The sequence below is a fragment of the Peromyscus maniculatus genome, chromosome 2 (genome assembly GCF_049852395.1).
Source record: "Peromyscus maniculatus bairdii isolate BWxNUB_F1_BW_parent chromosome 2, HU_Pman_BW_mat_3.1, whole genome shotgun sequence".
Classification (NCBI taxonomy): domain Eukaryota; kingdom Metazoa; phylum Chordata; class Mammalia; order Rodentia; family Cricetidae; genus Peromyscus; species Peromyscus maniculatus.
The window spans coordinates 32,224,125-32,247,975 of NC_134853.1; the positions used below are offsets into that span (position 1 = coordinate 32,224,125).

Sequence of the window (23,851 nt, forward strand, 5' to 3'; positions counted from 1 at the left end):
TGCTGGACAATGGAGTTTGAAAGTAAAAGTTTTCTTGTTGTTGTTGTCGTCATGGTTGGCTTTGTTAAGTAATATTGGCAGAGATTGGATATGATGACTAGATTTGGTGGTCAACTTGACATACCTGAGTAGAGGGACTATCAACTGAAGAATTGTCCAGATCAGATTGGGAAGCATTTTTGCTAATTGCTAATTGGTGTAGAAGGCCCAGTTCACCATGGGTGAAGTCATCCCTAGGGCTGTGTGGCTGGGCTGTATAAGAAACATAGCTGTGCAAGCCAGGGAGAGCAAGGCAGTGAGCAATGTTCCACTGCACTTTCCGCTTTGGTTACTGCCTTCAGGCTCCTGCCCGGAGTCCCTGCCTTTGCTTTCTTCAGTGATGAACTATAACCATGAGGGTAAAGAAATCAGTTCCTCCCAGGTTGCTTTTGGTCATGGTGTATATCACAGCAACAGAATATCAAACTAGCATATTGCATAAGGATTTTAAACCTGTGGTCTTACAGGGTCCTATGGGATTAGAATAGAATATGAAGGATTTGCCATGTGGACTATGGGGTCTTCTATGTCATTTGAGACCAAAAATGACTGTCAGTGCTTCCTCATGAATTCCTGAATGTCTGACTTAGCCCCAAGAGGGCATATAGGTTCCAGTGATGCGCTGTGTGGTGTGATATTGTACCATAGAAGTTACAACTGAGATTCTTGCCTATTTAGCACTTTGCAGCTGTGTGACCTCAGATAGATGATCTAACTTCTTTGAGCCTTAATTCACTATCTGCTAAATATGGTGTTTACTAGTACCTACCTAAGAGCATTTCTTCTTAGCATATAAGTACTTAATATCATGCAGAGTTGCTTAGTTTTGTGTTTTGATTGCACTCACTCTCCAGCTTATCTTCAAACTCCCAACAGTTGGAAAACTGATCACTGCCATAGGGATTCCAGTGGTATTATTGTATAAAGAACAGGGGGCTAAACATTTTGCTGAATGTCTGTGGTGGTATTGTTTTCCCCAAAATATTGTGTACCTTAATAAACTTATCTGGGGTCAGAGAACAGAAAAGCCACTAGGTAGGCGGTGATAGCACACACCTTTAATCCTGGCATTCCAGAGATAGAAATCCCTTTGGATTTCTGTGAGTTCAAGGCCACATTGGAAATAGCCAAGCATGGTGACACGCCTTTAATCCCAGAAAGCCAGCCTTTAATCCCAGGGTGTGGTGGTAGAAAGTAGAAAGATATATAAGGCGTGAGGACCAGAAACTAGGGGCATTTGGCTGGTTAAGATTTTGGCTGGTTAAGCATTTAGCTGGTTAAGCATTCAGGCTTTGAAGCAGCAGTTCAGCTGAGAGCCATTGGGATGAGGACTCAGAAGCCTCCAGTCTGAGGAGACAAGACCAGCTGAGGATCCGGTGAGGTGAGATAGCTGTGGCTTGGTCTGTCTCTCTGATCTACCAGCATGGACCCCAATAACTCGCCTCAGGTTTGATTTTTTTAATAAGAACTTTTAAGATTCCTGCTACAGATGTCCCTTTGAACAGCCTTTGGGATTTGGAGAACAGGGTTCACCTGGCCCCAGTGAGATGTCTAACAGCTTTCTTGGCCCCACCTCCTTTTTTTTCTTTCTTCACAGGTATTCAGCATGGATAAGTGAAGATTTGGACCCTTTTCATGCCACAACTTTTTATCACCCTGGAAAATCAAACTGAATGAGGCACAGAACCCATGACACATGTAAAGGCTCTTGGATGTTCCTGCAATAGCTAAAGGAGAGCTTAAATCAGCTAGCTTATTTACAGTTTTAAGAGGTACATTCAACACATGCTCTCAGGATTTCAATCAGAAGAAAGAACTGACTTAAAACTCATCCCCTATGACCACTTCAGCCACCTTGCACCCTCTGAACTTGGTGCTTTGGGTGCATCAGCTCTGGAGAGTCATTGAAGGTCAGCAATGACCAGTGAGGTTTGAGGGAGCTACTGTAAAATAGAAAATCTACTAGAAAATCCACCAGATAAATTCCTGCAGTGTGTCAGGGGACAAGGGACAATTGAACACCTTTAAAGAAACTATACTAAAGAGATGGAAGGCAACCATCTCTAAACACAGACAGATCCAAGTGGCTTCCTAAAGTACGTGGAAATAAGCTGTCCTCACCTTGAGACGCCTGAACGAAAGGTCATATTCTTGTAACATTCATCTTCCTATCATGCCATGCCTGGAGGGGATGACTGGGGTACTGCTGGAGATATCATTCTGGAATGTGAGCTAGGGCAGGGACAATACATTGGAACCTTCTGGAGGCACAGAAGGCCAGACTCAGTTATACTGCTTGTTATAGAATGCAAGAGGAGTGTGTTCTTATTTATAACACTGAAGAATACCAAGACTAAAGGGGTAGGTAGATGTTCAGTCAGTTAAGTGCATGCTGTGTGAGCATAAGAACCTGGGTTCAGATACCTAAAACTCAGATAAAAGCCAGGCATAGTAACACAAATTCATAATCCCAGCACTGGAGAGTAGGAGACAGGCAGATCCTTGGAGCTCATTGGAAAACCAACCTAATTGAATGAATAAGCTCCAGGCTTTGTGAGAGAGCCTGGAGAGTAATTCAGTAAGACCCCAATGCTGAAAACACGCACACACACACACACACACACACACACACACACACACACACACAATCAAATATCAATATTTACTTTATCAAATATCCTATTTACTCAGACTGAACTTGTGAGCTTCCCAATTTTTTCTTTCTTCCCACTCACAAATGGGGACTGAACAGGTCATTCACTCTTGCCATCTGAGTCATTTCAAGTCCCTGTGCACCATCCTATACTGCACAGTCGTCCCTGACTGTACTCCATGGCGATGCTCCGAGAATGTCTTCATTGTCCTCCGTGAGTCACCTTGTGTCCCTCATCTGACAGAGAGTTAAGCAGTGTGATGAAAACTTTGAATTTGGGTCCCAGGCTACTTTGTCACTCAGCAAAACAGCAGTGATTGAGATTTTTGTTGTCAATGAGTTGAAACCCTAAGTTTGGAAAGGAATGAAATTAAGTATAGAACTTTCTAGGAGGACATAGTCTTCACTTTCAGTCTGGGGAAGACTCCCTTCTGTATTGGAATGCCTGTGCATGTATCACAGATCTTTATGAGGCTATATAAATTTTCAGAAATACTGTGGCATTGTCCTTCTGTGCCTGTGGGTTCTGCATCTGCAGACCCAATTAACCAGAGATAGAAAATATTTGCAGGGGGAAATTGTATCAGTACTGAACACATACCAACTTCTAGCAATTATTTTATAGTGTAGTGCATTAATTAATAAGATAACCTATAGTGTATTATTGTAAGCAATGTGGAGATGACTTAAAGTGTTTAGGAGGATGTGTATGTATGCTGCATGAAAAGAGTATGCCATTTTATGAAAGAGACTTGAGCATCTGTGGATTTCAACATCCATGGAAAATTCTCAAACTGGTCCCACACAAGTATCAAGTAATGATATGGAAAGGAAAGACTTGATATAAGAAATACCTGAAAGGGCATAATTATTGATATTTGTTATGGTTTAGATTTCAAATATCCCCCTAAAGTTCATGCACTGAAGGCTTGGTCCATAATGCATCAGTATTAAGATATGAGGCTCCTGGGAAACAGATGAGGAAAGTTTGTGAACTGATGGACTCATTTATAGATACACACTTAATAGGCTAGTGGGTAGTGGCAGCACAGAGAAGCAGGGCCTAGTGGAGGAAGAGAGCCAGTGGGTGTACGACATTGAAAGGCATATTTTGTCCCCAAATCCCTGTTTGCTCTCTTTCTGCTTCCCAATTGCCATGAAGTAAGCAGCTTTCCTCTTTGCCATCAGGCCAGGTATAGACTGAATCCTCAGAAATTCTGAACCCAAACCTTTCTTTATAAATGGATTACCTCAGACGTCTTGTTACACGAAAGCTGACTGCTACAACCTGGGCAGGAGATGTTTCTACAAAGTCTTTATCAAGCTCTTTTGATGGCTTTGGAAATACACAGTTCTTTTTACTTATACAATGCCTGAGAAAGGGAATACTAATCATTTCAGCAATCCACATGATCCTGCACATTAACAACTCTCCTCTCCTCTCCTCTCCTCTCCTCTCCTCTCCTCTCCTCTCCTCTCCTCTCCTCTCCTCTCCTCCTCTCTCTCTCTCTCTCTCTCTCTCTCTCTCTCTCTCTCTCTCTCTCTCTCTCTCTCTCTCTCTCACACACACACACACACACACACACACACACACACACGGCCTTGCAGAAGCTCCAATGGTATTTGAAACTTCTCACAATGCCAAGACCGAGCAATTGACTCCAGATGTCTTTGGAATTAACTTGGAATGAAAGCCATGAGCCTCAGCTTTCCCATGGGTGAGTCAAGTTGCTCTCTGAAGAAGATAGCACCATCTCCTTCCAGACTTCTTTCTTTGCCATCATCAAGTTAGTGATGTTCTGTCTCCCTAACAGCTCTTAGCAGTCTAGGAGGCCTGATGTCTTACCTAGTTTCCACTTGAGAAATTGATACTCTAAAAAGTAAATCAATGGGACCCAAGTTTAACTTTTGTTTCTGACCAAGTAAAACCCAGGGATAAATACACGTGTGCCTCCCTGCTTGTCTTTCTTTCTGCAGCACCAGGGTCCTGATAGCAAAGGCATAGATCCAAATTTGCAGCTCAGAAAAAAAAAAGCGAGAAATAAATTTTCTTTAGAGATGTTACAAGTTCAAAGTGTGAATTCTTGCCAATGCTGGTATGAGATTAGGTGAGAAAGATCATTGAACCATTGAGTAAGATCCATTAAGTACTTAAGTAACTCCTTGTGTCCCCACTGCACATCCAGCTAGTACACTGAAATAACAGTGCTGCTAGCTCTAGAAGGGCCGGCTACGTTCACCTTATGAATGAGTGCATGGTACTCATGTATGGAACTCATTCAGCCCAGCCTGGCAGCCGGAAAGCATAGAAGTCCGACAGACTTCTGCTGGTGGAGCCTCTGCCTCTGAGCAAGACCAGTTTGAATTCTGGTAGTTCAATGGCTGTCATGACCTGCTCTGAGCCAGTCACTTTTATACATGTATCAGGTCAAGGTGGATGATATTTACATCATTTAAATAAATATTAATAATCACCTTAATCTCAGTAAACCTTTCACATGAGACATTCAAATCACTACCTGATCATCTAAGCCCCCAGAGAGAAGCAATCACTTTGCAAAGCTGTGAAATTTCCCTGGCCTTTTGGACCTCATCTGTGTGACAAGTATCTGGGGAAAGCAAGCAGGTGCTTTAGACAAGTGAGTGGGTGAGTAGCATGCATAATCCCACTCTGGTTTTGAAATGTTGCCCTCCTGAATCCAGTTCTAACCTATTTGCCATCTGTCTTCCATTACTTTTGAAGTCAGATTTTAAAAATATTAGTGATAATACCAGAAGCCAGTGTCTATTGTGTGCCAAACAATGAACTTCAGCATGGCATTGCTCTGTCCCACTCCACATAAAGACATTTCTCTTTCCCTGCCTTCCAGAAGAGCAACCAGTCTCCAAGGGGCTGCTTGTCTAGGGTCACATAACTACTAAATGATATGGTCATATCCACATTCAAATTGGTTTGTTTGTATCTAATTTAATGCCAAGTGAATAGACTCACCAATATCATTTTGTAAAAAGCAAAATGGTTTGGATAAAATTGTATAGTTAAAAGATAATTAGGGCATGGGACTATGGGAAAGGGGAGAAGAGAGGTTATTTTTTAAAAGTTAAGCGAATGTGGAGCCTATAAAGTGATTTTGAGAATCCCTTCTCATCCATCGTATGAGGCTGAATGGGTATCTCATTCCTGAGTCATTAGAGCTAGAAGCTTATTTTACACATGAGGAAACCAAGGAACAGAGAAGGAAGTAACTTGTCCAAGGTTATAATAATCATAAACATTTTCATTATTTCCTCAGAGATTTGTTACCTCTTATTTCTTCACAATGTATTTGGGGATATATACAGGCCAAATCTTAAGTGGAATAAAGTATTTTACTGTGGTTCATTTCTTTATGTGAACATCACAGCTCAGTGGTGCTCAGTGCACAGTCTGTCCTAGTAGATAGAAGCCCCAGAAAACTGACAGTTTAGCACAACGATGTCAGCATGATTATTCTCCAAAATCATCAAAACCTTCCGGTTTCCAAATCCAGAATGTGAATGTGCCATTCCTGGGAGTAGGACTGCTCCTTTCAGTTTAGATGCTGTGTCTATGGCTCATGTGCCTCAGGAGGAATTATCCAGTAGTGAACAGGGGCTAGCTGTTTATATGCTGCACCATTTATGGACCATGAACTGTACCTGGGTCTTCACTGATGAAGACCACATGTTCTCACCATTGTTTTAAGTGCCTCAAAGTCACACCTCTATGTGTTTGTTGACTGAATGATGCCAATGAATGAATGTAAAAATCCAGCTCTTTCTCACCAGTGGACAATGCAAATCAAGGCTCACTATTAAATGCAACATGAACTTGACAAACATGATATCCATTCCACATCACTATTGCTGTTGCAGCTGCAAAACTGACTAAAGTCTAGACTGATTTTGTGGAAACATTTGTGTACCAGAGTCAGGTGGTATTGCCTCGATTTATCAACCAGGAAATTGTCAATGATTGTGAAGACCTCCTGCACTACTGTTATTCTTAGAAAAAGTAGTGGCATAAGGCCTGGGAAAGGTGGACTAGAAAATCCTCTAAATAGCACTGGAAAGGTTTTTGATGTATTTTTCAGTTAAGCCTGTGTCTTCCCATGAACATAAAATATTCATCCATGATGTTGTTGTGAAAGGTCCACCCACAGCTGACTCTTGAGAGATCAGTTCCTTCACTTTTTCCCCATTCGACATTGTTTATTGTGCTACCTGGCTAAGACATAAACATGTGAAAGTCATCATCCTCCCTGGTCTCATAAACTCAAGTCACATGGCCAGGACTTAACTTCCACTTTGGTTTCACTAGCTGTGTGACATGAAATCCAGGTCCTTAACTTTTCCCATTTGTATGCCATCAAATGTGAAGTATGGGAAATGGCAATAGCATTTATCATTCCCAGGTCTTGGATGGGTTAAATGAGATCATACAAATACCTGGTAGAACATGTGGTAGGCACCAAGAAGGAGCAACTACTGAGCAGAGACCTTACATTTCTATAATTGTTTTCATAGAATAATGTGAACCTGGACTTAGGCAATAGCAATAAACACAGCGAAATGAAGATACTGGGAATGATTTTGAAAGAAAAAATTGGGGTGTAGGTGGAATTTAGGGAGAAATACAATGTTAGGATAAAAGCCAAAGATGAGTCCACATTTTGGCATGAGGAACTGGGTAGAGGGATGAGTATGTATACAGGGGAGGATGGTATACTCAGCCTGTGGCATGTAGAGTTGTGGCTCTAAAAAGGACAGTTAGAAAGGAAGTCCATTTAGTGGAAAATCTGGCACCCAGAAGAGAAGGATATTAAAGTCACAGAGAGCACCCACAAAATTATTTTATGTGTGGCAACCAATCCAGTGAATCCATTTTTTTGTACTGTTGATACACTAAAAAGAATATATGGATCTTCTAGAATATATCAGCTTTGTGTTTATTAAAATAAATGCCTTAGTTTGGTGAATGGAACACTCACTTCTAGGGTCCAGTACAACTCAGAGGCTGTGATTCCCTTGTGGACTTGCCTTTGGGTGGCATTACACCTGGGTCTTAAAGCCTCCTTTGACCTGCAGAGCCATACACCCCAGCATGCAGTGATGATGCTATGTCAAAACAAAGCCAAGTAAAGACACTATCTACATTTACCTACTCTGATCCCAGTTGGCAGCAAACAGCAGGAGAATCTTCCTGCCGTAGTGGTCACGGTTTTCCAGCACTCCAGGGAACCCATCAATCAAAGCCCTCTTAATGCCGGGATCATCTGCCTTGAAGTTTTTGAACATGTCCAGGTTTAGCTGGCGGTACTGAAAGTACTGGGCCAGGAGTCTGAAGGCATCGGCTTGGTGAAACTTCCTGGCTCGGAGAAAACGCAGGATGAAGGCATCATCTGTACGTAAAAACCCAATGTCTGGCCTGGTGATGATCATGTCTCTGACCTGTTGAATGTCCTGATGTAAAACGTCCGGGTTTTCATTCAGTTCTAGGCGGGCTTTCTCTATCGTGTCTGGACTGAGCCCAGCCTGCAAGTGTGTCATCTTGGCCAAATCTTCTTCCCAAGTGCTTAAGCTCTGAGGTTTGGGAAGAACAGAAACTGGTCCCATTCACATGAAAGCGCGCTGAATCCTTGGCCCATTCGATGGTTCTCCTACAAGGCTGCCCCCAAAACAGACAAATACAGAGTCTTCTTTCTGTCCTCGGAAAACAACCGGACATTCAGGCCCTATGTGGTGGTGGCCATCCAAAAGAGAAGGAAAATCGAGGCCATTGCTTACTGAAAAACAAATGCACACAAGAGAAACAAGAGAGAGATGATGCAGAGAAAATATGGACAAATGAATTGGAGCCTAGATAGAAAATAGTACATTAAAATATGAGTCTGACAAGTCCATATCCTGTAACTAAGCTGCATATAATCCTTTAGGTAGGACATTTGGCTTATTATCAACAACTTAAATATTTAATATGCAAATATTTGAAATACATTCACAAAAGTTTTAGTTACAGTGAGTGACTCCTTAAGATAATGCCCTGTGGTCAAATTAGCAATAGAGTACCGTTTTATTAATGAAAGATTTTGTTGTGGTAGTTGTTGCTAAAGTATGCTTTATGGGACTGTTGACAGACATTATGGCTGCTGTACAATTCATTGTTTCCTGTTAGCCTCACTTCTTAAACAGAAGTATCTCAGACAGATATCTGCCCCTCACATCTTTTAAAGGCAGCCATCCACAGCTTAACAATACTAAGAGACTACTAAAGGTCAGCCTAACCTGACCTCAAGGTGCCTAATTAATGGTAAAAGTATTGTCACAATGGGGTGGGTTGTGGCAGACAGGTTCAGGGCTGGAAGACTGACCTTCAACAAGGACATCCTGAGCAATGAGAAGGGTTTACAGGCTCATTGGGATTTGTTATTCTGACTTCTTCCACTCCTGCAAAGAAACCACAGGCATGCAATGCTCTGTACCTCATCCATCTGGGCTCTGAAATCTGTCCATTTTCTGTAACTTATCATTTGTCCTGAGATACTGTTTTACATAGGATTATTGTCTTATTTCTCCATATAAATGGCAACAAAAAGAGGAAAGAAAATCTGCTGTATTATTTGCATCTACTTTTTGTTTTGTGTATTCATGCTTAACCTCCCACAGGTATCTGTCTGAGTTATCCTTCAAATTCTCAAAACAGAAAGACAGGTATGTATGTACTTAAAATCATGCTTTGTATGGACCTAGGACAGCTGGCTCTGCTTACCTGAGGGGGCGGCCCCAATGAGCTGGCCTGACCAGCTCAGCTACCACCCAGACCTACATTCTGAGCCTCGGGTTGGCCCACCCTAACATCTGCCACATCTGTGACCTGCTGGAGCACGTGAAGGGACTGGTCCTGCAGAACAGTAGCTACAGGATCCCCGTGACTCGGGGCACAGAATATCCAAGAGGAGTTTTGGTGAGGATCCAGTGATGATGGTGTGCCAGAGGCCAGAAGCCTTGTACCAGACCAGTGACTCATTGCAATGAACATTTGCACTGGGGCTGATGGGACAAAAGGGTGGACTGTGTGACACACTGCAGCTCCCAGTGCCACTAGAAGAGATGAAGAGGTGTTGGAGAGGAGATAAAGATGGAGGATTGAGGCGGATTTTTGTTTGGTTTGTTTTTAATTAATTTGGTAGGGAGGGGGTTTCTTTTGGGAGGGACATTGCAGGAGTGAGAGGTGGATATGGAGGGACTGAGAGGTGAGAGGAATTGGGTTGCATGATATGAAATTCCAAAAGAATCAATAAGGAATCATGGATATATATATATATATATATATATGTGTGTGTGTGTGTGTGTGTGTGTGTGTGTGTACATATACTATATATAGTACAATATGTATATATATATATATATACACATGCATGCATTGTTTCTTAGGTAAACAGTATTTATAGTAAGAGAGAATATTCACTTCCCATCTAATCATTATTGATAATGTCTCATCACACAAGATCATTCAAAAGACAAAATAAGTGGCCTGATTGATTATACATCTACACCTGTCTGCTTCATGGTGGGGGAGATGAAGAACACTTCCAGTTAACTGATATTCATTTTTAATGTAATAATATAAAAATAACATGTTTAAATACATTTGATCTGTAAAATAACATCTAGATCTATAATGTGTGGATAAGAAACAGAGTTTTATTTTTCACTAATTTTAAAGATCCACTAAAAATAATGCTATGAACTATTCTAGGATTGATGGAAACTTGAAACTCTAGCTAGTTTAATATTCACCCAGTATTAAAATTCCTTCTCCTATAGCTGACCACAAGCCTTCACAAAGCTGCCTCACTGTGTGCTTCCTTTCTCTAATTTACCCCTACACTCACCACATCCTTAGACACTGTGGAACACGTTCTCACCAACCATCCAAAGATGGAGGTACAATTGTTATCAAAATGTAGACACGAATGACACTGTGTTGGCTACTTTATGTCAACTTGACACTATCTAGAGTCATCTGAGAGGGGAACCTCAATTGAGAAATTCCTTCCATAAGATCAAGCTATAAGCAAGCCTGTACAGAATTTTCTTAACTAGTAATTGATACAGAAGGGCCAAGCCCATTGTGGGAGTGCCACCCCTGGGCTGGTGGTCCTGAGTGTTATAAGAAAGCAGGCTGAGCAAACTATGAGGAGCAAGTCAGCGAACAGCACTCTTTAATGGCCTCTGCATCAGCTCCTGCCTCCAGGTTCCTGCTTTCTTTGAGTTTCTGCCTTGGTTTCCCTCAGTGAACCTTGAGTCAGGATAGGTGAGTCAAATAAACCCTTTCTTCCCCAAGTTGCTTTTGGCCATGGTGTTTCATCATAGCAATAGCAACCCTAGCAAAGACAGACAATGATGATGATGATGATGATGATGATGATGATGATGATGATGATGATGGAACAAACATAAACTGGAAGAGTACAGAGCAATCCATGCAGATGGTCGTCTAATATTGAATGGCATTCAATGCTACTGCATCCAAAAGATAGTTTTCAGTTTCTAGTGTAGGTGACATCTACCCGTATTTGACATTGACTGTTCCATCCTTAGAGCACTTCTCCTTCCCTCCTTCCATTCTCTGTCCATATGCCCTGGCCATCCCTGCCCCTTCTTTGCTCATTCTTCTCCCTCTGTGAAAGCCAATGCCAGAATTTTCAGGATCCTGCCCCATGATCTGTCCACCTGCATGCAGATAGCTTCAGTCCCTAGCTTCCTTCTGCTCTCCAGTCTCCTCATTCAGTTGTCCACTGAGCAGCTCTCTGCAGATGTCCTTCAATACTGTAAACACATGTTCAAAACTGAACTAATAGCTCCCCATCCTGAACTGGATCCTCCAGCTCCGTCCCTCAGTGAGTGACATCACTTCCCATGCATACTGGAAGCCTAAGGGTCAACTCTTGTTCTGCCCATCTTTCCAGCTCCATGATTGCATAATTAAGACCATCACCACTCCAGTGATTAGATGGGAAGCAGGCTTTCTACCACAGTCTTTGCTGCCAACCTATGAATTCTCTGTATTTCCATTATTCTAAGTGTTACAACCGAAATATTCTCACATCACACTGTGATTAACATTCATTGTTAGCTTCCAACTCTTCATCATTCTCCAGAACTCAATCTGAAAGTCCCTTTCCCCAGGAAACCCTCCCCAAGCTCAGAAATCAGAAATCAAATGATCCATACACACTTAACTACACCATGCTTTATTATCATCCTCACTTCCCCCTTTTATTCAGAATCTCCTATAAAAGGGGGTGTCTATTATTTATTCGGGATTCCTCAGTATATGCAGCATAAAGAGGGCCAGCTCTGTGGGCAAAGATGTTCATTGTGACGACTGACGTTTTCTCAGTGCCTAGGATGGGGCACATAATGCAGCAGATGCTACCAGTTATACAAAGCATCAATAAAAACAGCAGTCAAAACACTTTTTACACGTCATTGCTTCCCCCTGTCTGGAGAGGGCAACTTTCCTTAAATAAAGCCTTGCAACTAACTTTTAATTCTCTCCCTTATCTACAAAGAATTCCCCCACCCCCAGAGAATTTCCCCTAGGCACATTATATTTCAGATCCTGGTCTCACTGAAGCATTATGGGTAATGCTCACAGTTCCAAGCCAAGGAGCACAATGCTAAGAGCACAAAGCATAGCAACAGCTTGCTCCCTGAAGAAGATTTAAAGCTGCTTTGGAGCAAGTTACTTACCTCACAGTTCAGGGAACTCAACAATGTTTCCCAGATAAATTACTATGGGTTCAAGGGAAGAATTGAAGTTGCATTTTTCATGCCCTGCCTCCATACATAGCTATGCCTCCAAACTATAATATCTGAAATAAATTTGCTCTAATCTACATCTTTATTCTGTGCTCAGCATGCAATAGAAGCTTCTGCTGAGAATAGTCCAGCCAGGGTCACTGGATTGCATGCTTAAGATGATTATATATATTATATATATGTATACACACACACACACACACACACACACACACACACACACACACACATATATATATATATATATATATATATATATATATATATATATATATATATATATATATAATTAAAGGTAAATCCCTCATACCAGAAGCCTGAACAGCCTGCTATTTAAATAACACTGATCAATGCTAGTTAAGGTAAAAGAAAAGCTGTATGGAGAATGTTTATCACAATGCAGCATTTTCAATCAACCACAGCTCTTTAGTTCTCACTTGACTTTTCTGAATTATAAATAGGTTACATTGGACTTGATGTTGTACTCATAAAAGTGGTTTCTTTTCCTGATGGTATTTATAATAATGATAATAGCTATGATTCATTAATTATTATCACTGTGTTTATTATGTCCCAGACACTTGAATAATCTTTTCACATACTACAATACTTTTTAGAACAACTATATCAAATAAGTAAAAACTGAGATGCAAAGAAATTAAATGCCTTGCCAAGAGGCAGACATTGAATGATAGTCCAAATAATCTCTCTGGATGATGGTCGTCATTCACTTGCTGGTTTGCCTCTGCTGTGTAGCAGTAGTCCAAGTATTTGCTACTTAACATCCATATGACATTCCTTTCACAGCTCCAGACTCTCACTCTCCTCCCCTTCCTGCTCTTCCATACTAACCCTTCTATGAGACAGAATCTGCCTCTGGGTTGCCAGGCTTTCTTAGACAGCTTAGTGCTGCACCTTACAAATAGGTGCCCACTAGCTCCCTCCTCTTTTTGTCACTGGGGGATGGCTGGGCTGCTTAAGATGCAGTGGCTTTGCCAGCTGTCACATATTTTGCTCTTCTTTTTAATATTTTCCTTTGCCATGCCTCACAGAGTGCCAGTCATGGCATCAGCAGTAAAGTCTGCTCACCAACCAGAGAGGGAGCTTTAGGCAGGTGCAGAAAGCAGCTCTTCTCAGTGCTGGAGAATCACTCATGGCTTTGTATTCTAAAACAGGAGCATCTCTTGGGAGGCCAAGTTGGAGAAGGCCTGCACTTAAAATCCATTTTTTAAATAATTTAAATAAATTTTTTAAATAAACTAGAAATTTGAGTCTCTCCTGCTTGTTGTTTAAATTCTTGACATCTACAGATTCCAAATACTCATTTAACTCAAGTTAAGACAAAAAGTAAATCTACAGTATATATTTACCTCCACACATTCAATCTTAAGGAAGTGTACTTATAAATGTGTATCTTTTTTTATCTTTGTGAAGAGTAACAAAAAGTCCTTTAAGGAAGCAGAGTTTTTCAAGTGTAACCTATGTCACCTCTTTTATCACCTATTACTCTCATCTATTTCATTATCATCTTCAAAAAACCACATTTCTACCTGGGGGGAGGGAGCAGGGAGGATTCAGACCAATTGTAGCAATGTCCTCTCTAAAAATATATGACATTTCAAAGTGTTTTACATCCAATTATCTTGTGCTTTGTTACAATGGTCCTTCAATGTGTAGAAGAAAGATAATTTCCTGGGAAATGCTAAGATATAATCATGTGGAATAAGACAAGTGAAGGTGCTTATGGAATGAAAAGAGCTCTTCCATTAGCTGTAATATTCTTGCTAATATCCTAATTATGTTGTCTCCAGATAAATAAAAGATATTGAGATGCAGACTACTGCAGAGCTGGCTTAAAGTCCAATACTGAGCTAGTAGTGGCATTGGGAAAGAAACAAATATCTGTGAGTGCCTGTTATGTACCAAGGGCTTTAATTATATCACCTAATTTCTAGCCGACCTTTAAAGTTAAGTTATTAGTTATTAGGTGAAAAGGGAGATTGAAAGCTTAGACTAAAAATGGTAAAAAAAAAAAAAGGACAAGCCTTCACACCCCAGATTTCCTCTCCACGCTTTGTCCATGGCTATTCCTTGTCTCTGAAGAGGTGCCATCTTTAACAACACACTCTTATTAGCAGCATCCTAACTCATGCATTCATATCAGGCACCAAATTTGGAGAAGAGAGGGAATATTGTTGTCATGATCAGAAAAAATAATGTCTACAAAACCTCACTAGGCATAGTGGCTAACCTTGTAATCACAAGATTCAGGAGGATAAGGCAGGAGGATTGTGAATTTGAGGCCAGTGTGGGATATAAAATTAGATCCTGTCTCAACAATTACAAGAACTAAACCCTACAAGGACTTAATATTACTTGAAATATATGAACATAAATCACTCATAAATAAAACTTCAGGTTAGTGTGACTTTTGTGTGAATTTCTTATCAACATTAATATAAGATGAAAACTCATGTTTATTTTGTGAGCACTTTTCTTTTACAAAAGGATGAAATATGAATCTTCATGATAAAACCTACTTATAAAAGTCTAATTAAGTACATCATCCACTAGCACAAATAAAAATTTTTACAAATTTTAAATATATGTTCTCTCAAACTTTATTCTACACATATAAACTATATATATATTCACCTAGGAATGATAAAGAGAATTTTAATTTGTTTGTTTTATCTTTTAATTATTTATTATTGTTTTGTTGGTTTTTTTTAAAGGATGTCTTTCTACATATTTCAGACTGGCCTCTGGTTCATAATTCTCCTGCCTCAGCCTCTTGAGTGTTGTTATTGTAGGCATATTTTACCACACTCAGTTCAAAAGGAATTTTTGTACCAAATGACATGAAATTAGATGTTACTGGAAGGTCTAGACCAACGTTTACAATCACACTGACTAGTGTTTCTTCCTCTGGGCCACTCTGTCTGAGCTGTTTCCTGAATGCTAACATGTTCCCTTACTGCTCGGGGAGCCCACACTTCAGTCTCGAGGTTGTTAATGACACATTCAGAATGTGTCATTCTGTGGGAGAGTCTTTGCACTTGTTGGGTTTCAGAGGGTTGCTGTGCCTTGCAGGACTTCTTCCTCCATAAAGACAAGAGGACCGAAGCCCTGTGAGTAACAACGGCTGCTGCATGCACTGACTTTCATCGAACAATAGCCAATTTACAGATGGGAACTGTCTGTACCGGGGTGGACAGACATGTCTGGAAGGACAAAGGGCAGACCTTTAATCATCAGGAAGTGTAGCATGGTCAGAATTGAGGCCTGGCTCACCTTCAGCATTCCATCACCTTTAGCTCAGCCCTAACCCAGGGCTTACTCCTGCCCATAAATATTCATTGTGCAGACTCCCTTGGATCCTTTTAAAATAGCAACCAAACACCCTGTCATGTGCTTCCATTTGCTCCCACTCTGGAAAAAGGTTAAAAGTAAATTGAAATGAGTTCCATCAATGTGGAGACAATGAGAACTTCTTACCCAAAATAGATGCCAGACTGAAATGAAGATGGACCAGGCCTCAGGTACATTGAGGATATTTGGCAAAGATTGAGTCCTGAGTTCTAGAACAACATTCTGTCATCTTTTATGTTTTTATCTTGCTGTGTGGCGATGTAAAAAGGGGCTAGACAAGCTGAAAAACAGTAGAGTACCTTCTGCCTCTCTGCTATATTAGGATGGAAGTTTTTCATTAGAATAACTCTTTCTAATCAGTGTATCTTGTGGAGAGAAAGTGCATGGGGAGAAGGTTATAGAGACTGAAATGTCTTCATAGGATGTCCCTCTATTGCCCTAAGAACTCACAAGCAGTTAGCACTCCTAGGTCCAAAGCAGATCAGTTGCATTTGGTAGGCATATCATTGAGAGAAGACAGGAAAGGGAAATGCTTGACTATTTTATCTTCAAATGAAGAAGATATTTTCTCCAAAATAGACTCTATTATTTGAGAAAATAATCGGGAGGTATAAGAAAGATGGGCCTCCCCAAATAGTCCTTAAATTCCCCTTCTCACTTTGTTTTCCCAGTACATCAATGTAACTGGGATTCTTCTTGTGGATATGGGTTGGGATAAAAATTGGCTACAGCAAGGATCAGAATGAAGAAAACTCCCAGGCAAAAGTGGAATGGATAAGGTTGCTTTGGGGTAAGGTGGGAAGAGAGAAGACCCCCCTGCCCTGCAACCTTCACCTGAACTTGTGTTCTTTGAGCTCTCACTGTCTCTGAAGTTGGAATGGGTTGGGTTTTGTTTCAGTTAAACTTTATTACTAACTATACCTGAAGGTATGAAATTTAAGTCAGAGGGTAACCTCTGTCCTCCTTCTTCAGTGGAGGTCCATTCATCATGTTAACTGAAATGAGCCAGACAGAAAAACAAATACCATGCTCTCCCTCACATATAAAGAACAAAAACATTGATTAGATAGAAGACAATAGTAACTGAGGCTGGAAAGGGGAGGAGGAATGGATGACACGGAGAAGTGGGACAAGTATCAAAATATTCTTAGATCGGGGCAACAAGCTTCAGTGTTCCAGAGCACAGTAGACCAACTATAGCTTACAAATGACTACATATCTTAAAGCCAGAAGAAGAGTAGGAAGGTTCTCAACACAAAGAACTGATAATTAACCCGACCATTGTGATGATATACATTCATTGAAAGACTACACCAGGTCCCATAATATGCATAACTATTATATATCAATCAAGAATTTCACCCATTAATCAATAGCAGCCTTGTAACTTCACAGGTTATTGGGAACAGACTACTGAGATGCACTTCTAACCCACTGACTGAGCAATAAAATCAGACTTGAGAAGCAATGACCCCAAAGTGCTGAGGTGAATGACCTGCGCCGAAGCAAATCTTGAAATATCTGTGTGTTTTCAGCAGCACCACATTGTTAATAGGGGGATGAGCACATCACTGGAGTGTCCATTCCCATGGGCAATTGCACCCATGGCAGCTTACTGTATCACCCTATGAATTACACCCACATGTGCTTGCATACTATATAACATCTAAAAAGAAGGAAAGGGGAAGAAAAGAATGAAGAGAGAGAAGGAAGGCAAAAGGGAGAGAAGGAAGAGGGATGGGAAGGGAAAGAGGGAAGAAAGAGAGAAGGAGAGAGGGAGAGATGGAAGAAGAAGAGGAGGAAAGAAAGAGAATGAAAGGAAAAGAACATGTAGGGAAAATGTCAGGTGACTCCCTTTTGAGAAGTTTGCTTATGTAGCCTGTGATGTGAGCCCTTCAATCATCCCTTGACCCACAACTTTGTCCCTGCCTCTTCTAAAACTATAAAATACAGAGCACCAAGTGACCTATACATGTGACACACATAAAGGTCTGGAAGTTTACGTAATACATCTGAGCTATAATAGAATCTGAATCCAGGTGATTCTATTTTAAGGAACAGAAATAGGTAAAGAATAGCCAGACATCTAAGAATTGAAGATTCAGCTGTGTCTAGCATCCCAACACATGTAGGGAAATTCTTCCTTGCTCAGAAATCAAGTTGAACAAAAACTCCCAGGAAATTAGCCTACCTCTAAAAGCACTTTCCATAATATTTCTTGGCATAGAGCAAGTCCATAGAAAGAAAACAGCCCAGGGTAACCTGATGGAGAAAACTGAGAGGAAGTGGGAGATAATGAACTCACATCTGAACACATAAGGGTTCTTCATGGGTGAAGACAGTGTCTGGCCAGTTGGTTTAGGCAGACAAAGTGCAAACTTCCTTTAAGCTGCAAAAAAATGGATTCTCTACAGTGATACAGAACTTGGGTCTGTGGAGGGTTGCAGACTTGTGGTCCTTCACACTGTGGGCCTTCTTGTGAAGCCTCATTCTAGTGAAATTTGGATATGACTGATAATGATGAAAACAATGCCTGTTTGGGAGAGGATGCATCAGGAAGGGAGGGCCAGCTCTCTTGATGACCCTGTGGGCTTTTCTGGGTTAATACATATATATCAGCTCCATGCTTTTTATCCTCCACGCTGCTTGTCACCTCTTCTGTCCAAGTCACAACAGCAGAGAAGATCAAAGCCAGCCAGAGTCCACTTATGAAGAATGGCTCTGCAATAAGGGAGTTTGTGAAGTTGGGGGCAGATTTCCCAGAGATAATAGGATGTCTCTCTTGTCAAGCACAAAGCAGACACACCAGCCCTAACAGTTTAAGACTTCATCTTTTAGGAAATGAGCCTTCTAGCTCATTTTCTTAAATGTCGTACCCTCCCCCTTCTACAAGCCTGTCTACAAAAAGGACACCGTGCTGAAAAACAAATGTTTCTGTTTACCTTTAAATCCATTTTTAAATCAGAAAGTTTTGTTATTAGCAATATGAAAGATAAACAACCCTAACTAAAAAAAAAAAGTGTGGAAGCCACAACAGTAACACTCTATAAAAATTAATAAGCTGGGCATAGTGTTTCCGATAGGGAGAAGAAGCATGGCTTCGGAGACAGGTGCCTGTAAATCTCCTGAAGCGGCACCACTTTGCCATCCCACCAGCCTTGGGGAACTAGAGCGAGCACAGGAAGCCGGCAGCCCTGGAAGCTTTGTATTCCGGGCCTGTGTTTCTGGTGAAGCTGCTCAAATTGACAACATGTACACATTTTTTTTCAGCCTCCTGGTCTGGACCATTCTTTGCACATAGATAAGGGAGTCTTAAGAAGTCTTTCACAAAGACTTGAGAGCTCTTGTTTGTTGTGCATAACATCAGTCTAAGGACAGTGGTAGGTGACTAAATGCAATACATTTTGCCAAATGTTTTCACTGATTTTCTTGGTTTGAGCTTTAAAATGATTGAAATTTAGAGGTAAATAGAACTGTGCTTTTAAGTTCATAAAATTAGAAACAGTAAGCAAACTCGGCATGACGCTACTATTCCTCATTCATGAAGATTATTGAGCATGGATTTTTGCACAAAGCTTCTTCCAGAAGACTGTTTATGAATCTCTCCACTTTGGGTGGTGCCTCTAAAGATAAGCAAGAACAGAACTTGCTTCACTGTCCCTTTTCCAAGAGGTGGATTATGCACAAGGATAGTGCCAAGTGGGGCTTTGTGTCCCCTGGTTTAACCATTCTTGTGACCGGTGGGTGACCTGACAACATTTCTACTTCAATACAACACATTTCAACTAAGATGCCGATGTGATGAAAAACAACTCGCAAAAACAACAACAGCAACGAAAGAAACGACAATACTTTGCAGTTCAGTATGGTCAAGTCAGAGTCCCTTTCAACACACTTATTAATGACGGGGGCAAGCACTTGGTTGCTGTTGCTGGTTAGCTCTGATAAAGCAAATGATCCTGGTTAAATCAAATAGGTGCCATGACCTAGGACTGGACCATCAGGTCCAAATTCATGAGCTGTTTGAAAGATGTCCCCACTCCCCATCGGCTTTGATAGAAGACGAAAGCACTGTAAAGCAGATCCAGGCAAATCACAGTTACATAAAATGCCTTTTCAATTTCTGCACTCTATTACCCTTTACTATTCTAGGAAAATGGTGTTATTGCCTGATTACTGAGAAAGCACACGGAAATCTCGCCTCCCAAATCTGAGCCAGTCCTTGACTAGTAATGAACAAAGCCAGGCCATCTGCTCAGAATATCATTACCACTTTGGCCATTTGGGCAAGGGATATATCTGTTCTCTTTCCAGAAGAGGTTTAAGATTGGGAAATTGAAATAAGTATAGAAGAAGAGACATTTTAGCAAATAGAATTTCCTGGTGAAAAGCTTATTTGATACATTCTCACTATCATCATTTTAATTTTCATTTGGCCATAGAGTTAACCTTTGGGGTTAACATTAAAAAAAAACAAAAAACTTAATTCCAGAGTTTCTACAGTAAATGCTTAGGGAGAAAAGCAGCCATGTGGGTGCTGTGAGTCACCCATCACCCCCACCCTGCTTCCTGGTGACTCTCCATTGGAAAACCAGAATATCGGGGCTGAGCTAACATTTCTTCCTGGAATCACACTATGCCTCAGGCCATGTTAATTTCCTGAACTAAACAGTCTCTAATCTGCTGAAAGGCAGCTGCCTAACTGCTGGTGTCTGGCAAGTCCCCATCTGTCCCCTTTCTGGGGTCTCTTCCTGCTGCCTCCACTTTCCCTTTCTCTCAAGCAGGCGTCTCTCTTTGTTTTCCGGGGTCTCTCCACCTGAACTTTCCCTTCTATGCCTGTGAACTTGAGCTCTTTCCTTTCTACCTTGCAGACCTCAGGCTTTGTCTAAGTGACAAGACACAGTTGTGTGGACTGTAGTTACCGCGCCGGTGATGGTGGAGATGATGACGGCGATGGTGGGGATAGGGTGCTGATGGTTGGGGAGCGCAGGCTGGGCAGCGTGGCAGGAGAATGGACCGCGGAGGCGGTGGAGAGTGGGGTGCGGAAGGATGGAGTGCAGTGGGATTGCAGATGGGAGCTGTCCACGCGCCGAAGTGCTGAAACGCCGCAGCCATGGCATCACTAGAGCGGGGACAGGCGGGGAGGCGCTGAGAACACAGAAGGAAGAAAAAGAACAAATACCTTCACACCGCCGCCCAGGCTTGCTTTGAGAATGTGTTTCTGCAGGTGTCCGCGCGCGCGGCTGAACTGGGTGGGTGAGATCCCCTATCCTGGCAGTTGGAGCTCAGATTTCTCTAGAAAGCTGTGAATGAGAGACCGGGCTGCACGGGGCTGTGATTTGGGTAGGAGGCGTGTGCGCCAGAGACTCTGTCCTTCTATACCAAGCCTGGCTTTCCCCTGGGTCCTAAATGCCTCCGCAGGTTGTTCTCACCCATTCAGGCAATACAAGTACTAAGAATTGTTTTAATTTGTTTACACCTGGGACAAAAAGTATAGGAAACTATAACTACCCACATTTAAAGCAGAATCTTTTAGATAGCTTATTTCAAGTTCCAAAAGAGACCAGGTCTTGTGTATGTAAACCTAACAGATAATAGAGCATCATATACCTATGGGGAAAAAATTATTTTATTAGCAAACGACGTTCAGAAAATAGACTGTTGGAAAATGTTCAAATTGAGACCCAATCTTACCAAAATAAATACACATAAGTTAAATCCACCAAAGAAAATTAAAACCTTGTACCAAATAACTAAAAGATATATATTTTAATGATGTCAAGATATGGAACATTTTCTAAGCAGAATAATAAGAGAAATCACAAGAAAGATGTCAACAAGTGTGAATGCATAAAATATTTCTTAGTGCCAGAATGTCAAAAATTGTTCATATAGATTATCACTTGGAAAAAAATCACAGCAAATATGTGATCATGCATAAATATTTCATAATAAAAAGAAAAATGCTGAAGAACCAACAATAATTTTAAAAATCAACTTCACCACCAAAAAGGAATGTGTAATTTAATATAGTTTCAGAGGAATACCAAAAGAAGAAAGGAAAGTAAAAGAGCAATGATGTGTGGTTTGGGATGAAAAATTTAAATCACATAGAATTCCATATACTGCTAAGATACTACTGAGAAAGTGTAACCTTCCTACAGTCCCACTTTGGGATGTATTTCAAGAGCCCTAAAATGCATATAACATGCATATAACATCCAATCTTGTAATTCTACTCACCATTTTGTGTAAATATTTATGCATATAAATTTTATTTATGATCACAGAAACTATTAAACAATAAACATAATTTTATACAGAATGCAAGATTTTCCACATGAAAGCTACATTTCTGAAGAGTAAAGACAACGAGAAATGCTTGCAAAATAGAAATGGAGACAAGACATAAATGTAGCATCCAGCCTCTGCCTCTCAGGTTGGCAAGATCATGGGGTGGTATGAAGACCTAATAAGCAAATGTGCTTTTTGCTAAGGTGACTGTTTTCTTCCATGCATTTGCCTAAATTTACCACATTTGTTTAAAGACTGAAACACTTGTGAGTCTTTTTCCAATATTCATATTATATTGTTCACCAAGACTATAATAATTTTTCAGCTCTCACATGGTATTTGCTCTCTCTCTCTCTCTCTCTCTCTCTCTCTCTCTCTCTCTCTCTCTCTCTCTCTCTCTCTCCATATGTGTTATGTATAACTCACATGGCAGAGAACATCTCTCCTTTGTTCACTGTTGCTTGTAAGCCATGGAAGGCTGCCTGGAACTTCACAGTTGCTCAATGAATGTGTCCTGAGTGGAAGAGCAAATGGATGGATGACATAACCCACAACATATATAGATGTATTTAAGGCATTTTATGAAGCTATGAATTTTATATAGAAATTGATCTGAACAGGCTCATCATATGAAAATTGTCTGCAGGAGATGCTGAGCTTCCATGGCTTAAGCAATGTTTTCAAAGGCACAGCTCGGCTCATCATAGACACACATGAAGACACTAAATGTGAACTTGTCTAAGGAAAGCGGTTCCCTCACTTTCCGCTTGTGCTCTTTTCATTCAGGCACACACATACCTCAATCATTTCTCCAGTCTTGGTCCACTTCCTGTACTGTAGTAGCCCCCGTTTCTCATGCCATCCTTTTTTTTCCTTTTATAGATTCTACATATGAGAAAAATGTAATATTTGTATTGTCTGCATCTTACTTATTTTAGTTAACATGGTGATTTCCAGTTGCATCAGTTTGGGGGCAAATTTCATACTGAATCATAATGTACATATCTGATATGCAGCCTCCAAAGCAGTTCCAACCTGCAAGATGAGAACCACTGGAATTGAATAGATTATGTTATTAAATGTAATAAAGTCTATTTCATTTTAAATTCTCACATAATTCAATTTCAAATTCTTATATGTGGATTTCCTGTGTTGGGCTTGTCTTATCTTTCCTGGGACCCAGGCTGGCTTTGTTCACAATTTTTAATTTTGTTCACAAAATAACGGCAAAACCAGGGTCTATTTTCTCTGACAGATTTTTCTTGTTTTGCCTCTGTGATGATTTGAATAAGAATGCCCCTCGTGGGCCCATATGTTTGACTGCTTTGTCATCAGGGAGTGGAACCACTTGGGAGGTGTTAGGAGGTGTGGCCTTGTTGGAGGAGGTGTGGCCTTGTTGGAGGAGGTGTGGCCTTGTTGGAGGAAATATGTCACTGAGGGTGGGCTTTGAAGTTTCAGAAGCTTAAGCCAGGCCCAGAGGTTCTTCTTCGTGCTGCTTGCAGATCTAGGTGCAGAACAATCAGCTGCCATGTCTGCCTGCATGCTACTGTGCTCCTCACCGTGAAGATAATGGACTAAACCTCGGAAACTGTAAGCAAGCCCTAATTAAATGCTTTCTTTTTATAAGGTTTCCACGGTCGTGGTGTC

The 23,851-nt window shown here is 40.9% G+C and overlaps 1 protein-coding gene across 2 annotated transcripts in view; it reads right to left on the minus strand.

Moving 5' to 3' along the window:
- Nucleotides 1–23,851, minus strand: part of Clvs1 (clavesin 1) — a 238,555-nt gene that overhangs the window by 174,231 nt on the left and 40,473 nt on the right. The window contains exons 1-2 of one of the 2 annotated variants that reach the window (XM_006993207.4): nucleotides 21,093–21,290; nucleotides 7,872–8,496 (exon numbers count right to left, since the gene is read on the minus strand). In XM_006993207.4, coding sequence (XP_006993269.1) covers nucleotides 7,872–8,326 — 455 coding nt within the window. In that variant the 5' untranslated portion in view covers nucleotides 8,327–8,496; nucleotides 21,093–21,290. Of the gene's footprint in view, nucleotides 1–7,871; nucleotides 8,497–21,092; nucleotides 21,291–23,851 lie in introns of those variants that run through there. The other variant, XM_042270869.2, reaches the window with a different exon arrangement.